We start from the raw sequence: 15045 nt of genomic DNA on the forward strand, positions 1-15045 counted from the left end.
ATGTCATCAATCATCCCATCATTTGGAAAACGATGACTCATGCAGTCTCGGATTACAAAACTGCTATGAAGACCTGGAGGACGTGTGAAAACAAAGTGATAGGCTACAGTAGGCCTACAAAAGTCTGAAGCTAAAGTTCATGTCTTTATTAAATGTTTGTACTACAATTTGTTTTGAGAAAGGCAGTGACCAAGACAGGCAAGTGGTTCATAAAATAACTGATTGTAATAACTTAATGAAAAGGGAATACAGTTCAGTAGGTTTGAAGCACTGTAGACTACATTATAATTAATGAATGTATATATGCTTGGCTCTCGAGGGAAAAGGAGTACTTGATAGCCAAACATGAATACATGTACTTCTAGTCAGGCCTATGTGCTTGTCTGGCTATGACAGAACAGGTCAAAGGGTCCTTTGAGAGATGGACTCAGTTGAAGGCTGATGCCACCAGTTTCGCACTCCACTACCTCAAAGACCGCCTCGCCAGCCCTTCTGGAACTTCTCAGAGGAGAGGGATGGGCTCTGTCTGTCAAAACAGGAGCAGGGTGAGCAACCAAGTCAAATCCTTTTTTTTCTCCAATTCATTTCTTCATATAACGCTCCCCAGTTGAAGACCATACTAGTCACACTGGAATGCAATGTTATGTATTTATTTACTTTTTTTTCCATTGCTTGGCTATCCAGTATAAAATGAACTGACCAAATGTTGTGCATCATTTTTAAGCAGTAAAATCTTAACAAAGTAATTGTAACATTGCAAAACATATCCCTTAAACTCTGAATCTGATCAATACAAACTATGAGCCCTTATACAATGTGAACTCTACAAGTGCTTTGGAGAAATGTAACAAAAATTCAATTATTCCTCTGGAGTGTGCCCAATACCCCAAAATTCATTGTGGGACAGACGAGGGCCTTGCCAACCCCCCTTGGCTTGTCTATCAGCAGTTGCCAGGACAAATGACAGCATCGGATTTCCTCCAGGAGCAAGATGGGATGCTTGTTCAAATCCTCCAAACAGACCCTGCAAAGACATCACAGTCGTATAAGGGATATCCACATTTGCTTCCTCAATTCCAGTTACTCTTAAATATAATATCAGTCAGTGAGAGTTGAGTCCATGCCTCCTTCTGGGTGTAAGGACGAGTGAGGGTTGGACTGAGGTAGTCCGTAGCTTCATCCTGCTTCTCCACTGTGGTGCTGATAGTCATGCTGCTGTCATCTGCTTGCCTCTGGGAACAGCCCTTTTCTGCCTTACACCTGGGTTTGGAGCCCCACCAACTCCCCCGCTTCAACCTGGGACATGATCGTGTTTGGGTTCATTTTAAAAACTACTGTTCTATATTTAATGCTTATCGTCCAAAGTCAACCAACAATGGTAAAAGTAGGAATAATATGAGTTTTTCTGTTTTATTTAGTCACCTATGATATTCTACTATGACTCAACAGCCTTTCAGAGTTGCCTTTGTAGATTTATATCCCTGTGTAGCACATGGGGATGTGTGAAACTTAATCCTCAGCCTGAAGTGTCCCCACTTGCACCAGCGAATAGCTACAGTAGCTTTTTGCGTGGCGCTGACTGGTAAGACGGTTCAGGAGGGCGGTCACGTATCCTAGCAAGGCAGAGTTCCTACCAGGTATGGGCCGAATCGGTAAGAAGTGGTATTCGCTAAGCAAGCAGCATGATGTCCAAAACACCTGCACTGAATGTATAACCACATTTCTGCCCCCATTGCATCCAATTAAAATCAGTTTCCCCTCATTCTACCCTGAGGGCACAGTAAAACCAACAAGTAATACCAACGAGCCACAGGCCATCCATCTCCAATGTCCCCTCTGCACTATCTAGCATCAGAAACCTTTCACTTACTGGTCAATAGAGCTCTGTCTCCTGCGGAGGTCCCCAATGTGCTGCAGCACTGCTGCCACCCTGGGTTGCACCACCTGGCTGCTCTGTGCTGCACCCCCTGTCCTCCCCTTCTTCTTCCGGCCCATCAGTTCCACTGGAGAAGGTAGCTTTCCTAGACCCAGCCTTCCCCCTTTTTTAACTCTCTGTCCTGCTGGAGGTGATCCTGCCATGTCCACACCAACCTGCGTGTAAACATAATGGCAAAATAACATCTGAAAACTCAATCGTAGGATGTGCCATTTTAAAAATGACAGCCACAGTGAAACATGTTTACCAAGTCTTAGGGTACTCACTAGTCCTTCAGGTTTATTTGAGAACATCTGCATCTGAACTGGGCCGTAGGATGGGGTGGGCTCAGGAGACACTTCACTAAGAAACAGCATACTCTATCAGTAAGAGTGAATTTGATTGGAGCATTTCTAAACCTTGTGTTTATAAAAAAGTGAGATTGTTGGTGGTGAAAGTGAAGAGGACATCCACCTTGGCTGACATAGAATCCTGTGCCAGAAATTGTCTCTACTCTGAGACAAGGAGCTAGACTGTGGGGGAGGGCTAGGCTCAGTCTCCATCTCTGAACACTGACGCTGCACAACCTTGGACCTCCTGAGGGTGTGAAGAATACAACACAAAGCAAGCCTCATATTACCTGAAATAATGGCTTAACTTTTAAAAAAATAAAATAACGTTCTGAACTCTTGCAACATAAGCAACTCACTTGGCAAACGAGAGGAACTGATCACCATCTTCTGCCTCTGGTTGTTCTACCGGAGTAAAATGCCCAGCATTATTAACAACTCTGTCTGCTAGGTGCCACATTGTTACCCTGGGAGGGAAAATCAGCTGAAATACGAATACTAATGTAGAACGTGACCTTTAATCAATTAATAATAGTCTTGAAATAAAACTATTGCCTGGTATCCTAGCCAATACCAGAACGACCCTACAATAAAAACAAATTTTAATAGGCTAACGTTAGCCAGCCGGTTTCCAATCCAGCCTGCATTTAAGGCCAACAAACGATATCAAAGTCCCGCGCAAAACGTGAGCGCGTGCCATAAAGTCAGCAGCACGAGAGGAAAATACACAGCAGATCAACGTAATAGATCTACTCCTTGGCGTCACCTCTTCAAGTCCGTATTGCTTGGCATGCAACATTTCTCGGGGTAGTTTTTGTTAAAAGTCCTCCCCATGATGTCTGTCTGCATTCCTCACTATACATCTTGGAAATGGTGTTGTGTTTAGTCTACTTCCAACTCACAGCAAAGAAGGTGAGATCACCTCTGAAAATGTTATGCCAATTATCTCTTCCAGTTTTCCTTTATAGTCTTGTGTGCAGTTTCACTCAATTTCCAAGAAATAATAGCTAATGAAAAACAGGCCTGAGAGACGGAACACAAATGTATCTAAGGTTCAGTATTTTTTTATTACATGACAAATCTTAGTTTGCAAAACAAAAATAAATGAGACACATTCACACTGCTTTCCAAAGTCCTACACTGCACAGGACTAGGTATAGCATTTAAGTGGATGGACTTGACAGGGGGTGCGTTGTCTGCACAGCAAAGGAATTTCCCCTCTGCTCCTTGTCTAGGCGTTGGAGAATTTGGGCAGCTGGTTTCCCAGAACAACCCGCCTCTCCAGGCCCTCCTCTGTGATGGCTGCCAGACGAGCCACTCCTCCACTAGAACCGTCCCGCTCCATGGCCAGTGCCAAGGCTGTATGGAGAGAGAGACATTAACAACACCTAGATGTGACCCGACAACCAACATATTACAGATCCAACTATCAAGTATTTTCAGTTCAGTTGTCATGACATATGGTGGAAGAGAGATTAGAAAAGCTACAGCTGAAGATATTTTAAACAGCCTAATGACAGTGTAAAGATCATAGGTGGGCTACAGGGTCCGCTGTGCTTGTGCAGGCAAATGTTCCTTCCCAACAGATTCAAATAATATACTTATATAATAATCTACTTATCTACTCACATTTTAAACAACGCTATTAGGTATATTTCAATCAGCTTTGTTAGTACAGGGCTCAAACAATTGCCTGCAGACACTGTTGCTCTCCAGGATTGGAATTACCCACCACTGTGCTAGACTCAACCTCTGGTCCAACTCACCCTGGGTACAGAAGTGAAGACACTCCTCCTTGGTCATCCCAGGCTTGTAGTTAGAATCCATGAAGCCATATATGTAGGAGCTGCCAGAACCACCTACTGACACTGGCTGCCTCACTATCATACCTCCCATTGGGACTGTGTACACCTGTGTAAGAGGGAAGGGTCACTGGAGAGTCAATCCATGTAATCTCAGCAAGCCATGACACCCACCACCAGGGCCTAAAATGTCATTTTTGGTCACCAGCCACTGTGGCAGGTAGATCAAAAAAAATATACATCTACCAGCTACTAGGATTTTTACCAGCCAAAATATGTTTTCACCATAATTACATCAAAAACACAAAATGGATGACCATGCTTTGTAATGTTTCTAAAACAAGAAATGTATTAGTAAGAAGTCATGTGGTATATTGCTCAATTTCCATTTATTTTTGGTGACCTGAGTCTTTTAATCAAAATATGCAAGACAAAATGTTTAGCTGCCCCTTTAATGATGTGAGTTTACCATGGTAACGACACCACTTGATTCCTGTCACGATTTGAGATCTGACTAGTGTGTGTCTTCACTATCAGTTGAAGCAGAAGACTCAAACTACCATTGAAAAACAACTGAGCTTGAGGGCTAAATGTAAATTGCCAAAAAAACATAAGGACAAAGTCTTACATAGTAGACTTTTGAGTAAATTAGACCAACTTTTATGCCTGTGGGCAGTGCTTTCAAAAAGGAATCCATCAGCTCCTCATTCATTGCACACAGCAGCTCCCCTGTCAGGCAGTGTTCCTGTGCGAGGTGGGATATAGTATTCCTATTTCTTTGTGTATTTAATATCTAATGAAACAAAACAGCTACTGCAGAATTTTTCTAACCCTAACTCGTATGTGCTCATACTTTACTATTTTTTTTATTTGCAAATGTAATGCTCTCACTGTAGAGCCCTGCAAATTGACCAACATGGCTGGTGAAACATACATTCTTACCCACCAATACCCAGATCTTCCCACATTTGGCAGGTGCTAATTTTATACCCTACCCACCACCATCCCAGATTGTTCTGAAATCCTTTCTTTGCTTTTTGCAGTGGAATGACACTACACATTTCTCTGAGACAGTGGGGGAAAAGTGGTTGGAGTGTATGATCCAAATACAGATGCTGATAACTCACCTGTCCACCCCTTCTTTTGTCCCAGCCAGCCACAATGATGCCAGCCATCAGCTCCTCTCTGTATCTGTAGCACGTCTGTTTGAAGAGATTGGCTGCCGTTTGCACAAGTGGAGGCTCATCCAGCTCAATACTGCAGCAGGCACAGAGGGAGAGATATTTCACAGTGAATAAATATAGAAGGACACTCAAGAAAGGCATTTCACTGTGCTTGTACATTAAAACTTGAATCAGACACTCAAAACAATATTTTGATAGTTCTCAAAGCACTTATTTTATCCTGGGAGTGGTATGAAGATAGCCACTAACTATATAGCTGTGTGAAGAGTTTTGATCTTTGTGTAGAGGTATAGCCGGTGTGTTACCTGTGAAAGCCCAGCTGATAGGTGACTATATCAGCAACAGCCTGTGTGTCAGCTGCAGAACCAGAGCGGCAGCAGAAGATGCGGTCGTGAATGGGAGTCAACTTGTCAGTAACTCGATTGGCAATGTAAGCACTACAACCAGTTGGGGAAAAAAATAACGATTGGGAGTATTAGGCAGCTCTAGCTATAATGTTTTCAAAACACAAAAATGTCAATGGAATAGAGGCCGACTTAATCAGCAATCTATTTCTATTAGGCAGGAAGCCGGTAAGACACAGTTGCTTGATTTAAAGTAACTTAACGTACCCTGTTGTTGTTCTGGAGTCCGCGCCAATCACAACCCCTCCATCAAACTCCACTGCCATAATGGTAGTCTGCGATTAGACATGAAGAATCAGAACATTTTTGCTTTATTTATGTGAAAATAATCCCAAGGACATTATGTAGAAAGAAACGGTAATGGCTAGCTGGCTACCAACAAAATCAGCTGTAAAATGCTATAGCTAGGTACATACATGGCGAGCGCTTCTGCAGTCTCATTGTTAGCTAGCTAGCTAGCTGAAGTGGCATGTAAATGCCTGTGTTCAGTTTGGGCAACGCAATCAAACCTATGTAAAGTGAACGGTGCTATACTAAATTTCCTCACCCCAGTGCTAACTTCTTCTTGTGCCCACTCTGGCACCAAATCAACTGTACTAAAAGCATTTTCGGGCCGGTTCGCTGACATGTACACAGCAGCCATCTTGACAGTTGATGAAATAATGTTCTTCTTCCCTGGTCTGGTTTAACAAATTATGTTGTGCTGACTATCGCCACCTGTTGGATTGCATGAGAATAACAACTTCAAAAATCAAATCAAATTGTATTTGTCATGTGGGCCGACTACAACAGGTGTAGTAGACCTTACAGTGAAATGCTTACTTACAAGCCCTTAACCAACAATGCAGTTTTAAGAAAAATACAAACAAAAATAAGAAATATAAGTAACAAATAATTAAAGAGCAGCTGTAAAACACCAATAGCAAGGCTATATACACGCAGACCCGGTATAGAGTCAATGTGCGGGGAACCAGTTAGTCGAGGTAATTGAGGTAATATATACATGTGGGTAGAGTTATTAAAGTGACGTATACATAGATAATAACAGAGAGTAGCAGTAGCATAAAAGGGGGGGGGGGGGGGGCAATGCAAATAGTCTGGGTAGCCATTTGATTAGATTTTCAGTAGTCTTATGACTTGGGGGTAGAAGTTGTTTGGAAGCCTCTTGTACCTAGACTTGGTGCTCCATTAGCGCTTGCCGTGCAGTAGCAGAGAGAACAGTCTATGACTAGGGTGGCTGGAGTCTTTGACAAGTTTTAGGACCTTCCTCTAACACCGCCTGGTATAGAGGTCCTGGATGGCAGGAAGCTTGGCCCCAGTGATGTACTGGGCCATACGCACTACCCTCTGTAGTGCCTTGCGTCGGAGGCCGAGCAGTTGCCATACCAGGCAGTGATGCAACCACTGGTGCAGCTGTAGAACCTTTTGAGGATCTGAGGACCCATGACAAATATTTTCAGTGTCCTGAGGGGTAATAGGTTTTGTCGTGCCCTCTTCATGATAAAGGTGGGAGTGCCAGTTCTAGATGATAGTCAAATTCTCGATTTTCAGTATATATGAGCAAGCCTAATGCCAGACTTTCTTTAATTATTATTGTATGCTTTGATAACAGGATATGAAGGGAATTCTCAAATATTCTCAGTAAGATTATTTGTGAAACACTGAACCACTCTCTGGTATTGGATCTGCTACAACTATTTCTTAAGGCGAGATTGAATTTTGCTCCAGGGATTTTGCTATTGATTGGGATGATGGTTAAAACATGTAGTGTGATTCATGGGGAACTGAGGAAAAGCTTTGCAAGAGTACTGTATAGATGGGAGTACTATGAAAGAGCAGCAGATTTGATTTGATTTGACTGCAGAAGATGGAAGTGACCATTAGTGTTCTGGCCATTCATTCAAACCATTCATTGTTCTTTAAAAAAAAAACTTGAATACATTACTTTTACTTTTTTCAGAATAGAAGAAGGTCTGCACAAGGTTGAATGCAACTCTAAACTACCATTTCTAAAGACTTCTGGTGTGAATAAACGGATTGTGTTACAAGGACTATGACGCAAATCGCCATTTTTAGGAAAAAAACACCCGATATTGTGTATTTGTAAGCTGTGAGAGAGCCTCAGGATACCCACAGATGTGATGGTGGTGGTACTCTCGCTGCATTGCAGATGTAGTCACCGTGTCCTCTGGCTGTTCCTGTGCCCTTCTAGGTCCATCCTGTCTCAAACAATCACATCCGCTTTCTTATTGTGTGTGTGTGTTTCTATTTGCAGGCATCTGTAGGATTATCAAAGTGCCAGGTTCTTACATCTCTATACAGTTATGCAGCAGATAATAATACTAATAACCAGCACTGCAGTGGAGGCTGCTGAGGGGAGGACGGCTCATAATAATGGCTGGAATGGAGTAAATGGGATCGTATCAAACACATGGAAACCACATCTTTGATGTGTTTGACACCATTCCATTGACTCCATTCCAGACATTATTATGGGCTGTCCTTCCCTCAGCAGCTTCCACTGCTGCACTGGATTAGCCTAGGTAATTATTTGAGGGCATCAAATTGGGGATGAAGCACACAGACGCACGCTATATGTGCACACTCATTTTGTTTGCAAAAGAAAATGCCTTAATCGTCCAGACTGACCTCTTCTTCTGTGCCTTGAGGCGCAGGTCAATATAGGCAGACGGCGAATAAAATGTGTTTTAGGTCAAACTCGTGTAATGTGAGTATGAAACATAACCTGAAATGTACTCCACTGCAGTCCTGGAGGCACTGAAGGAGAATAAAGACCGACCCATTATTTCTGTTTAAAACAGCCTAGATCCTAGTAATGCATACACACTGGCTCTCTCCCTCGCTAGTAGTAACCATGGTTTCCTAAGCTCTAAGGTGCCTAGTTGTTAGAGAACCTTGGGGTCTGTAATGTTCAACGGGAAAAGAGAGATTGGCCTTAGCCAGCTGCCAGTGTGATTTGAGTCAATCAAAAGAGCGCTTAGAGAAGCTTAATCCCAGATAATCGCCACTGCAGCATAGACCAGGACTAACACAGCATTGAAATAGTCCCTACTGACATCTCCACAAGGTTAACCGATGGCCCTGCACAAGACAGACATATCAAAAATAGACCTAATGATAAATCCACTCAAACATCAATGAGTTTTGATGGAATCACTGAGTTGTTCTGTATTGATGCTCACTTGTCTTGTCTGCTGTCATCTCAGAGGGACATAAAGAGAGAGAGAGATGCAGATTGTTGCTTCTGTCCATCTTCAGTAAAAGAAGCAATGCTCATAAATCCGTCTCCGTGTTTGAATGTTGTTGTCACTTTAGGATTGATTTAGATTCATTCTGGATTAAGACATCAGAAAAGAGCAATCAAGACTTGTTTTGAATCAGCGGGACCAGTGAAGAGTTTTTTTCTGCTTCAAGATGGATTTTTTAACTCTTCATCTCAGCCATATCCTACCTGCATAAACATGTAGATCTGTAACAGTGATACTGGTTTGCATAACCTTTTTGGTGGGCATATTTTTTGCTACTTTTTGGTCACATAAATGCAAAAGAAAGAGGACTTGTAGGCAACAAGTAAGAGCAGAGGAGTGAGTCAGAGCTGGCCTCCCAAATCCTGGAGGCCACCCACAGGCTGGTGGAGAAACGCAGACTGATGCTGTACCTCAGAGAATGTGCAATCTCCCTGACTGACTATGAGGCTGAATGCACTTCCATGATATACAGGTGAGAGAGAGAGGTAGATGGAGAGCACTGCCATGATATTCAGGTGAGAGAGAGAGGTAGATGGAGAGCACTGCCTTGATATTCAGGTAGGAGAGAGGTAGACGGAGAGCACTGCCATGACATACAGGTAGGAAAGAGGTAGACGGAGAGCACTGCCATGATATACAGGTAGGAAAGAGGTAGACGGAGAACACTGCCATGATATACAGGTGAGAGAGAGGTAGCCCGAGAGCACTGCCATGATATACAGGTAGGAGTGTTAGACAGAGAGCACTGCCATGATATACAGGTAGGAGAGGTAGACAGAGAGCACTGCCATGATATACAGGTAGGAGAGGTAGCCCGAGAGCACTGCCATGATATACAGGTAGGAGAGTTATCCAGAGAGCACTGCCATGATATACAGGTAGGAGGGAGGTAAACGGAGAGCACTGCCATGATATACAGGTAGGAGAGTTAGACAGAGAGCACTGCCATGATATACAGGTAGGAGAGGTAGACAGAGAGCACTGCCATGATATACAGGTAGGAGAGTTATCCAGAGAGCACTGCCATGATATACAGGTAGGAGGGAGGTAAACGGAGAGCACTGCCATGATATACAGGTGAGAGAGAGGTAGCCCGAGAGCACTGCCATGATATACAGGTAGGAGAGAGGTACACGGAGAGCACTGCCATGATATACAGGTAGGAGAGGTAGACAGAGAGCACTGCCATGATATACAGATAGGAGAGAGGTAGACAGAGAGCACTGCCATGATATACAGGTAGGAGAGAGGTACACGGAGAGCACTGCCATGATATACAGGTAGGAGAGGTAGATAGAGAGCACTGCCATGATATACAGGTAGGAGAGGTAGACAGAGAGCACTACCATGATATACAGGTGAGAGAGAGGTAGCCCGAGAGCACTGCCATGATAACAGGTAGGAGAGGTAGACAGAGAGCACTGCCATGATATGCAGGTAGGAGAGGTAGATAGAGAGCACTGCCATTGATATACAGGTAGGAGAGGTAGACAGAGAGCACTGCCATGATATACAGGTAGGAGAGGTAGACGGAGAGCACTGCCATGATATACAGGTAGGAGAGGTAGACAGAGAGCACTGCCATGATAACAGGTAGGAGAGGTAGACAGAGAGCACTGCCATAATATACAGGTAGGAGAGGTAGACAGAGAGCACTGCCATAATATACAGGTAGGAGAGGTAGACAGAGAGCACTGCCATGATAACAGGTAGGAGAGAGGTAGATGGAGAACACTGTCATGATATACAGTTGAGAGAGAGGGAGACAGAGAGCACTGCCATGATATACAGATAGGAGAGGTAGACAGAGAGCACTGCCATGATATACAGGTAGAAGAGGTAGACAGAGAGCACTGCCATGATATACAGGTGAGAGAGAGGTAGACTGAGAGCACTGCCATGTTATACAGGTAGGAGAGGTAGACAGAGAGAGAGAGAGAGTGAAGATAAAGATGAAAGAGAGAGTGTAGCCCCACTCTCTCTAAAATTAGTGTTACATAGTATTCAAATGTTTAATGGTAAAAAACATAATCATCTCCTTTTAACACCTTGTATGTCCTGTCCTATTATCAGTGGTAGTACACTCTTTAAAAAAAAGTGCCATCTAGAATCTAAAACGGATCTTTGGATGTCCCTATAGGAGAACCCTTTGAAGAACACCTTTTTGGTTCTGGGTAGAACCCTTTTGGGTTACATGTAAAAACCCTTTCCATAGAGAGTTCTACCTGGAACCAAAAAAGGGTCCTCCTATGGGTACAGCCAAAGAACCCCTTTGGAACCTTTTTTTCTAAGATTGTAGCCTAAAAAAGGAATGTATGTTCTCATCACTTTCACATTGATTCCATCAATCTGTAAATGATAATAGGTTTATATTCCAATGTGTTTTAAATCGGATTTCCTAGTGTAGTGGAGGTAAGCCTCCTGATTTCACACACACAGAATCAAATGAATTCTGAGAAAGAGAGAGAGGATGGGATTATGTTCTTATAAGAGGAAGGGAGGGAGGGCGTACGGTGTGGGTTGTGACAAATCAAACATCAGTCTTTGGCAGAGCAACAGACAGGGGCACAGCCTGCTCTCATTACTCCTGCTATCTGTGGCTAATACACTGGCAAACTGTTTTAAAAATACATTTTTGGTATGGAGTTGTCACTTTGAATGGCCTGTTGTTGGTGTGTGTGTTGTTTTCTACTCCAGAACCCAGGTGAAAGCCCCTGGCTTGTTTATCATCACTAAGAGATGATGGTGATATGACCTAAAAGAGAGTGACAGATGTGCATGCTGCTTGTGAAAAATGTTCACCTTGCAGTTATACATTTCCCCCACTAGAGACCAACAGAATGCCAGTGTGTCCCTATAGCCCAGCACCGGATAACAGGATTTCAACACACAGCTGGTGTAAAATATGGTTGTGTGAACCATTTTTCTGACTGTAAAAATGTTTGTGCCTGACATCCTAATCATGTCAGTGTTAGTAGGATGTGAGTCGCTTGTCACACTCTTACCCTCAGTTTGACAGGGTTATGGTTAAGGTTAAAGGTCAATGTTAGATACATGATTTTACAGCAGAAGGTTAAGGTTTGGACTAATGCTAGGTTTAGGGGTCAAAGGGTGTGGTTGAGGTCAGGATTATGTATTTTCAGTATCATCAGTTGGATAGGGACCTGGCCATGGTGCTGCAATTATTCCAGGTATGATTTCCCAGTTTAGGCCCAATATAGTCAACATGCTTTTTAAAAAATCTGTGTTTTATATCATATGGTACCACAGCTGATGAAACTAACAAAAAAGTGTGAAAACATTTGATCAGTGTTATTTCCTGATAGTTGCTGGTTGAAAATACAATCTACACAGGACCTTCTAATCAGCAGGTTTTCATGGGCGGGAGTTTTGGCTTTCCATGGTGACATCACTATGCTGTAAATTGGTTAATAGACCAAACCTCTCTGTCTGTAACAGCTATACTGAACAAAAATATAATTGCAACATTCAACAATTTCAAAGATTTTACTGAGTTACAGTTCAAATGAGGAAATCATTCAATTGAAATAAATTCATTAGGCCCTAATCTATGGAATTCACATGACTGGGAATATAGATATGCATCTGTTGGTCAAAGATTCCTCCCCAAAAATGGGTCTCACAATAGGCCTCAGGATCTTGTTGCGGTATTTCTGTGCATTCAAATTGTCATTCATAAAATGCAATTGTGTGTTATGCCTGCCCATACCATAACCCCACCTCCACCATGGGGCACTCTGTTCACAACTTTGAAATCAGCAAACCGCTTGCCCACACGACGCTATATACATGGTCTGTGGTTATGAGGCCGGTTGGATGTACTGCCAAACTCTTTAAAACAACGTTGGAAGCGGCTTATGGTAGATAAATTAACATTAAATTAACATTAAATTATCTGGCAACAGCTCTGGAGGACATTCCTGCAGTCAGCTAATTGCACACTCCTGTAAAACTTGAGACGCCTCCCGAATGGCGCGGCAGTTTAAGGCACTGCATCGCAGTGCTAGCTGCGTCACTACAGATCCTGATTTGATACCAGGCTGTGTCACAAACAGCCACGACTGGGAGACCCATGCGGCGTCGAACAATTGGCCCAGCGTCGTTCGGGTTAGGGGAGCGTTTGGCCAGCTGGGTTGTTCTTGTCCAATCGCACTCTAGCGACTCCTCTGGTGGGCCGGGCGCAATGCACACTGACACGGTCGCCAGGTGTACTTTGTTTCCTCCGACACATTGGTGCGACTGGCTTCCGGGTTAAGCGAGCATTGTGTCAAGAAGCAGTGCGACTTGGCTGGGTCGCCTCTCCCAAGTCTGTATGGGAGTTGCAGAGATGGGACCAGACTGTAACTACCAATTGAATATCATGAAATTGGGGAGAAAAAGGGGTAAAAAATGTTTTATTAAACTTTGAGACATCTGTGGTATGGTGATGTGTGACAAAACTGCACATTTTAGAGTGGCCTTTTATTGTCCCCAGCACAAGGTGCACCTGTGTAATGATCATGTTCTTTAATCAGCTTCTTGACATGCCACACCTGTCAAAGGATAAATGTTCACTACCAGGGATGTAAACAAATGTGTGCACAAAATATGAGAAATCAGCTTTTTGTGCGTATGAAAGATTTCTGGTATCTTTTATTTCAGCTCATGAAACATGGGACCAACACTTTCAGCTCATGGAACATGAGACCAATGTTGCGTTTATATTTTTTGTTCAGTGTAGTTTTCAGTTTTCCCCTACCCACTTCTTTTTGTTGCTAAAAATCTATTTATGACAATTTTAATGGAAATCTTTTACAGTAAGGGATTTGATATTGATATAAACATGTCTGCATTGGGTCTTTAACCCTCACATCATCACTGGTGCTGAAATAGCAAATACATACATCAGAAACTCTGCACGCCAATGAAAAAGCAAGTGTATTTGTATTTCACACAGCTGAAATGATCTTATCTGCTGTATATTAATGTCCGTTTTACATGGGATATTATGATGACACATTTTATTTAATCATAAGGTAAATGTTAGTAAATGTTACAGGTAAACAGGTAACTGTAAATGTATCATTTTGACATAGACATTTATTAATATAGTCTGTGTATGTAATCCTAGTTGGATGAGTTTGTGGGGCACTCAGATTCCCAACAAAAAGATCAAGGCTTAGTTTTGCTTTTAGGATCATTGATTTGTTTTGGTCTCACTCAGTACACTAGCCAACCATCTGGCACCAATACTGTAGACTGCCTGATAACTTATGTCATGGTTCCTTCAAAAGCCAATTGAATAAGAGCTGTCTCAACCATTGTCTCCTATCCACATGTATCCCTGTCCCCACCATTCACTCTGAACTGCCAACAATACTAGGCTGTATAATACTAACACTACCTCACAGACTGTAGAGTTAATCAAGCGATTGATCAACTGTATGCCTGTGTTTCAATACAGGGGGAGAGAGAGGGTGACAGAGACAGAGAGATGGAATGAAAAATAGGGGGAGGGGGAATCATCATCCATATGCTTGAGTATTTATTGAAAAGGGAGTGGTCATTAAGGGTTTATTGAAAAAAGTGAGGTTGCTTTTAACAGACATGCGTCTGCGTGTATACAATGTATTGAATTTAAGGCTGGCGGTGCAGTCCCGGTTTATCGATGTGTATGCCTGTGCACCAGTGAAAGGGAAGAATGAGATTCTTTATTTGTGAATTGTCAGACTGGTCTTATAGACTAGACGTAACATAGTACATGTAAATCCGGGCCACTGAAGTTAGTTTAATATGTTATGTTTGGTATGGTTACATAAGATAGAAGGTTACTTAAGGCAAACATGAAAGGAAGGTCGTTGGGTAGGCGTGTAACGAGAACTTCTAGCAACCCGAAGATTCTATGTTCAGATCTCATCAAGAACAACATAGTATTTGAGCTAATTAGCAACTTAGCATGTTAGCTAACCCTAACCTTAACCCTTTAAACTAACTCCTAAATGTAACCCTAACCCCTAACCCCTAGAGCTAGCTAACTAGTGGTGCAGCGGTCTAAAGGCACTGTATTGCAGTGCTAGAGGCGTCACTACAGAGCCTGGTTCCATCCCGGGCTGTATCACAA

At 42.8% G+C, this 15045-nt stretch overlaps 2 protein-coding genes across 2 annotated transcripts; both read right to left on the bottom strand.

Annotated features, from left to right (window-relative positions):
- Positions 1–1030: 1030 nt before the first annotated feature.
- LOC118945265 (protein INCA1-like) lies at positions 1031–3181 on the bottom strand. Its single transcript, XM_036967302.1, has 5 exons — positions 2625–3181; positions 2390–2512; positions 2203–2278; positions 1871–2091; positions 1031–1296 (listed from the first exon to the last, which is right to left on the bottom strand). Exons 1-5 carry the CDS (start codon positions 2723–2725, stop codon positions 1071–1073), a joined length of 747 nt encoding a protein of 248 aa, XP_036823197.1. The 5' UTR covers positions 2726–3181; the 3' UTR covers positions 1031–1070.
- Positions 3182–3313: 132 nt separating this feature from the next.
- LOC110510028 (proteasome subunit beta type-6) lies at positions 3314–6338 on the bottom strand. The gene is made up of 6 exons (XM_021591302.2): positions 6203–6338; positions 5863–5930; positions 5557–5688; positions 5195–5324; positions 4032–4176; positions 3314–3624 (listed from the first exon to the last, which is right to left on the bottom strand). The coding sequence occupies exons 1-6, from the start codon at positions 6296–6298 to the stop codon at positions 3497–3499; spliced, it is 699 nt and encodes a 232-aa protein (XP_021446977.2). The 5' UTR covers positions 6299–6338; the 3' UTR covers positions 3314–3496.
- Positions 6339–15045: the final 8707 nt, after the last annotated feature.

This window comes from Oncorhynchus mykiss, chromosome Y, assembly GCF_013265735.2.
Source record: "Oncorhynchus mykiss isolate Arlee chromosome Y, USDA_OmykA_1.1, whole genome shotgun sequence".
Lineage (NCBI taxonomy): Eukaryota > Metazoa > Chordata > Actinopteri > Salmoniformes > Salmonidae > Oncorhynchus > Oncorhynchus mykiss.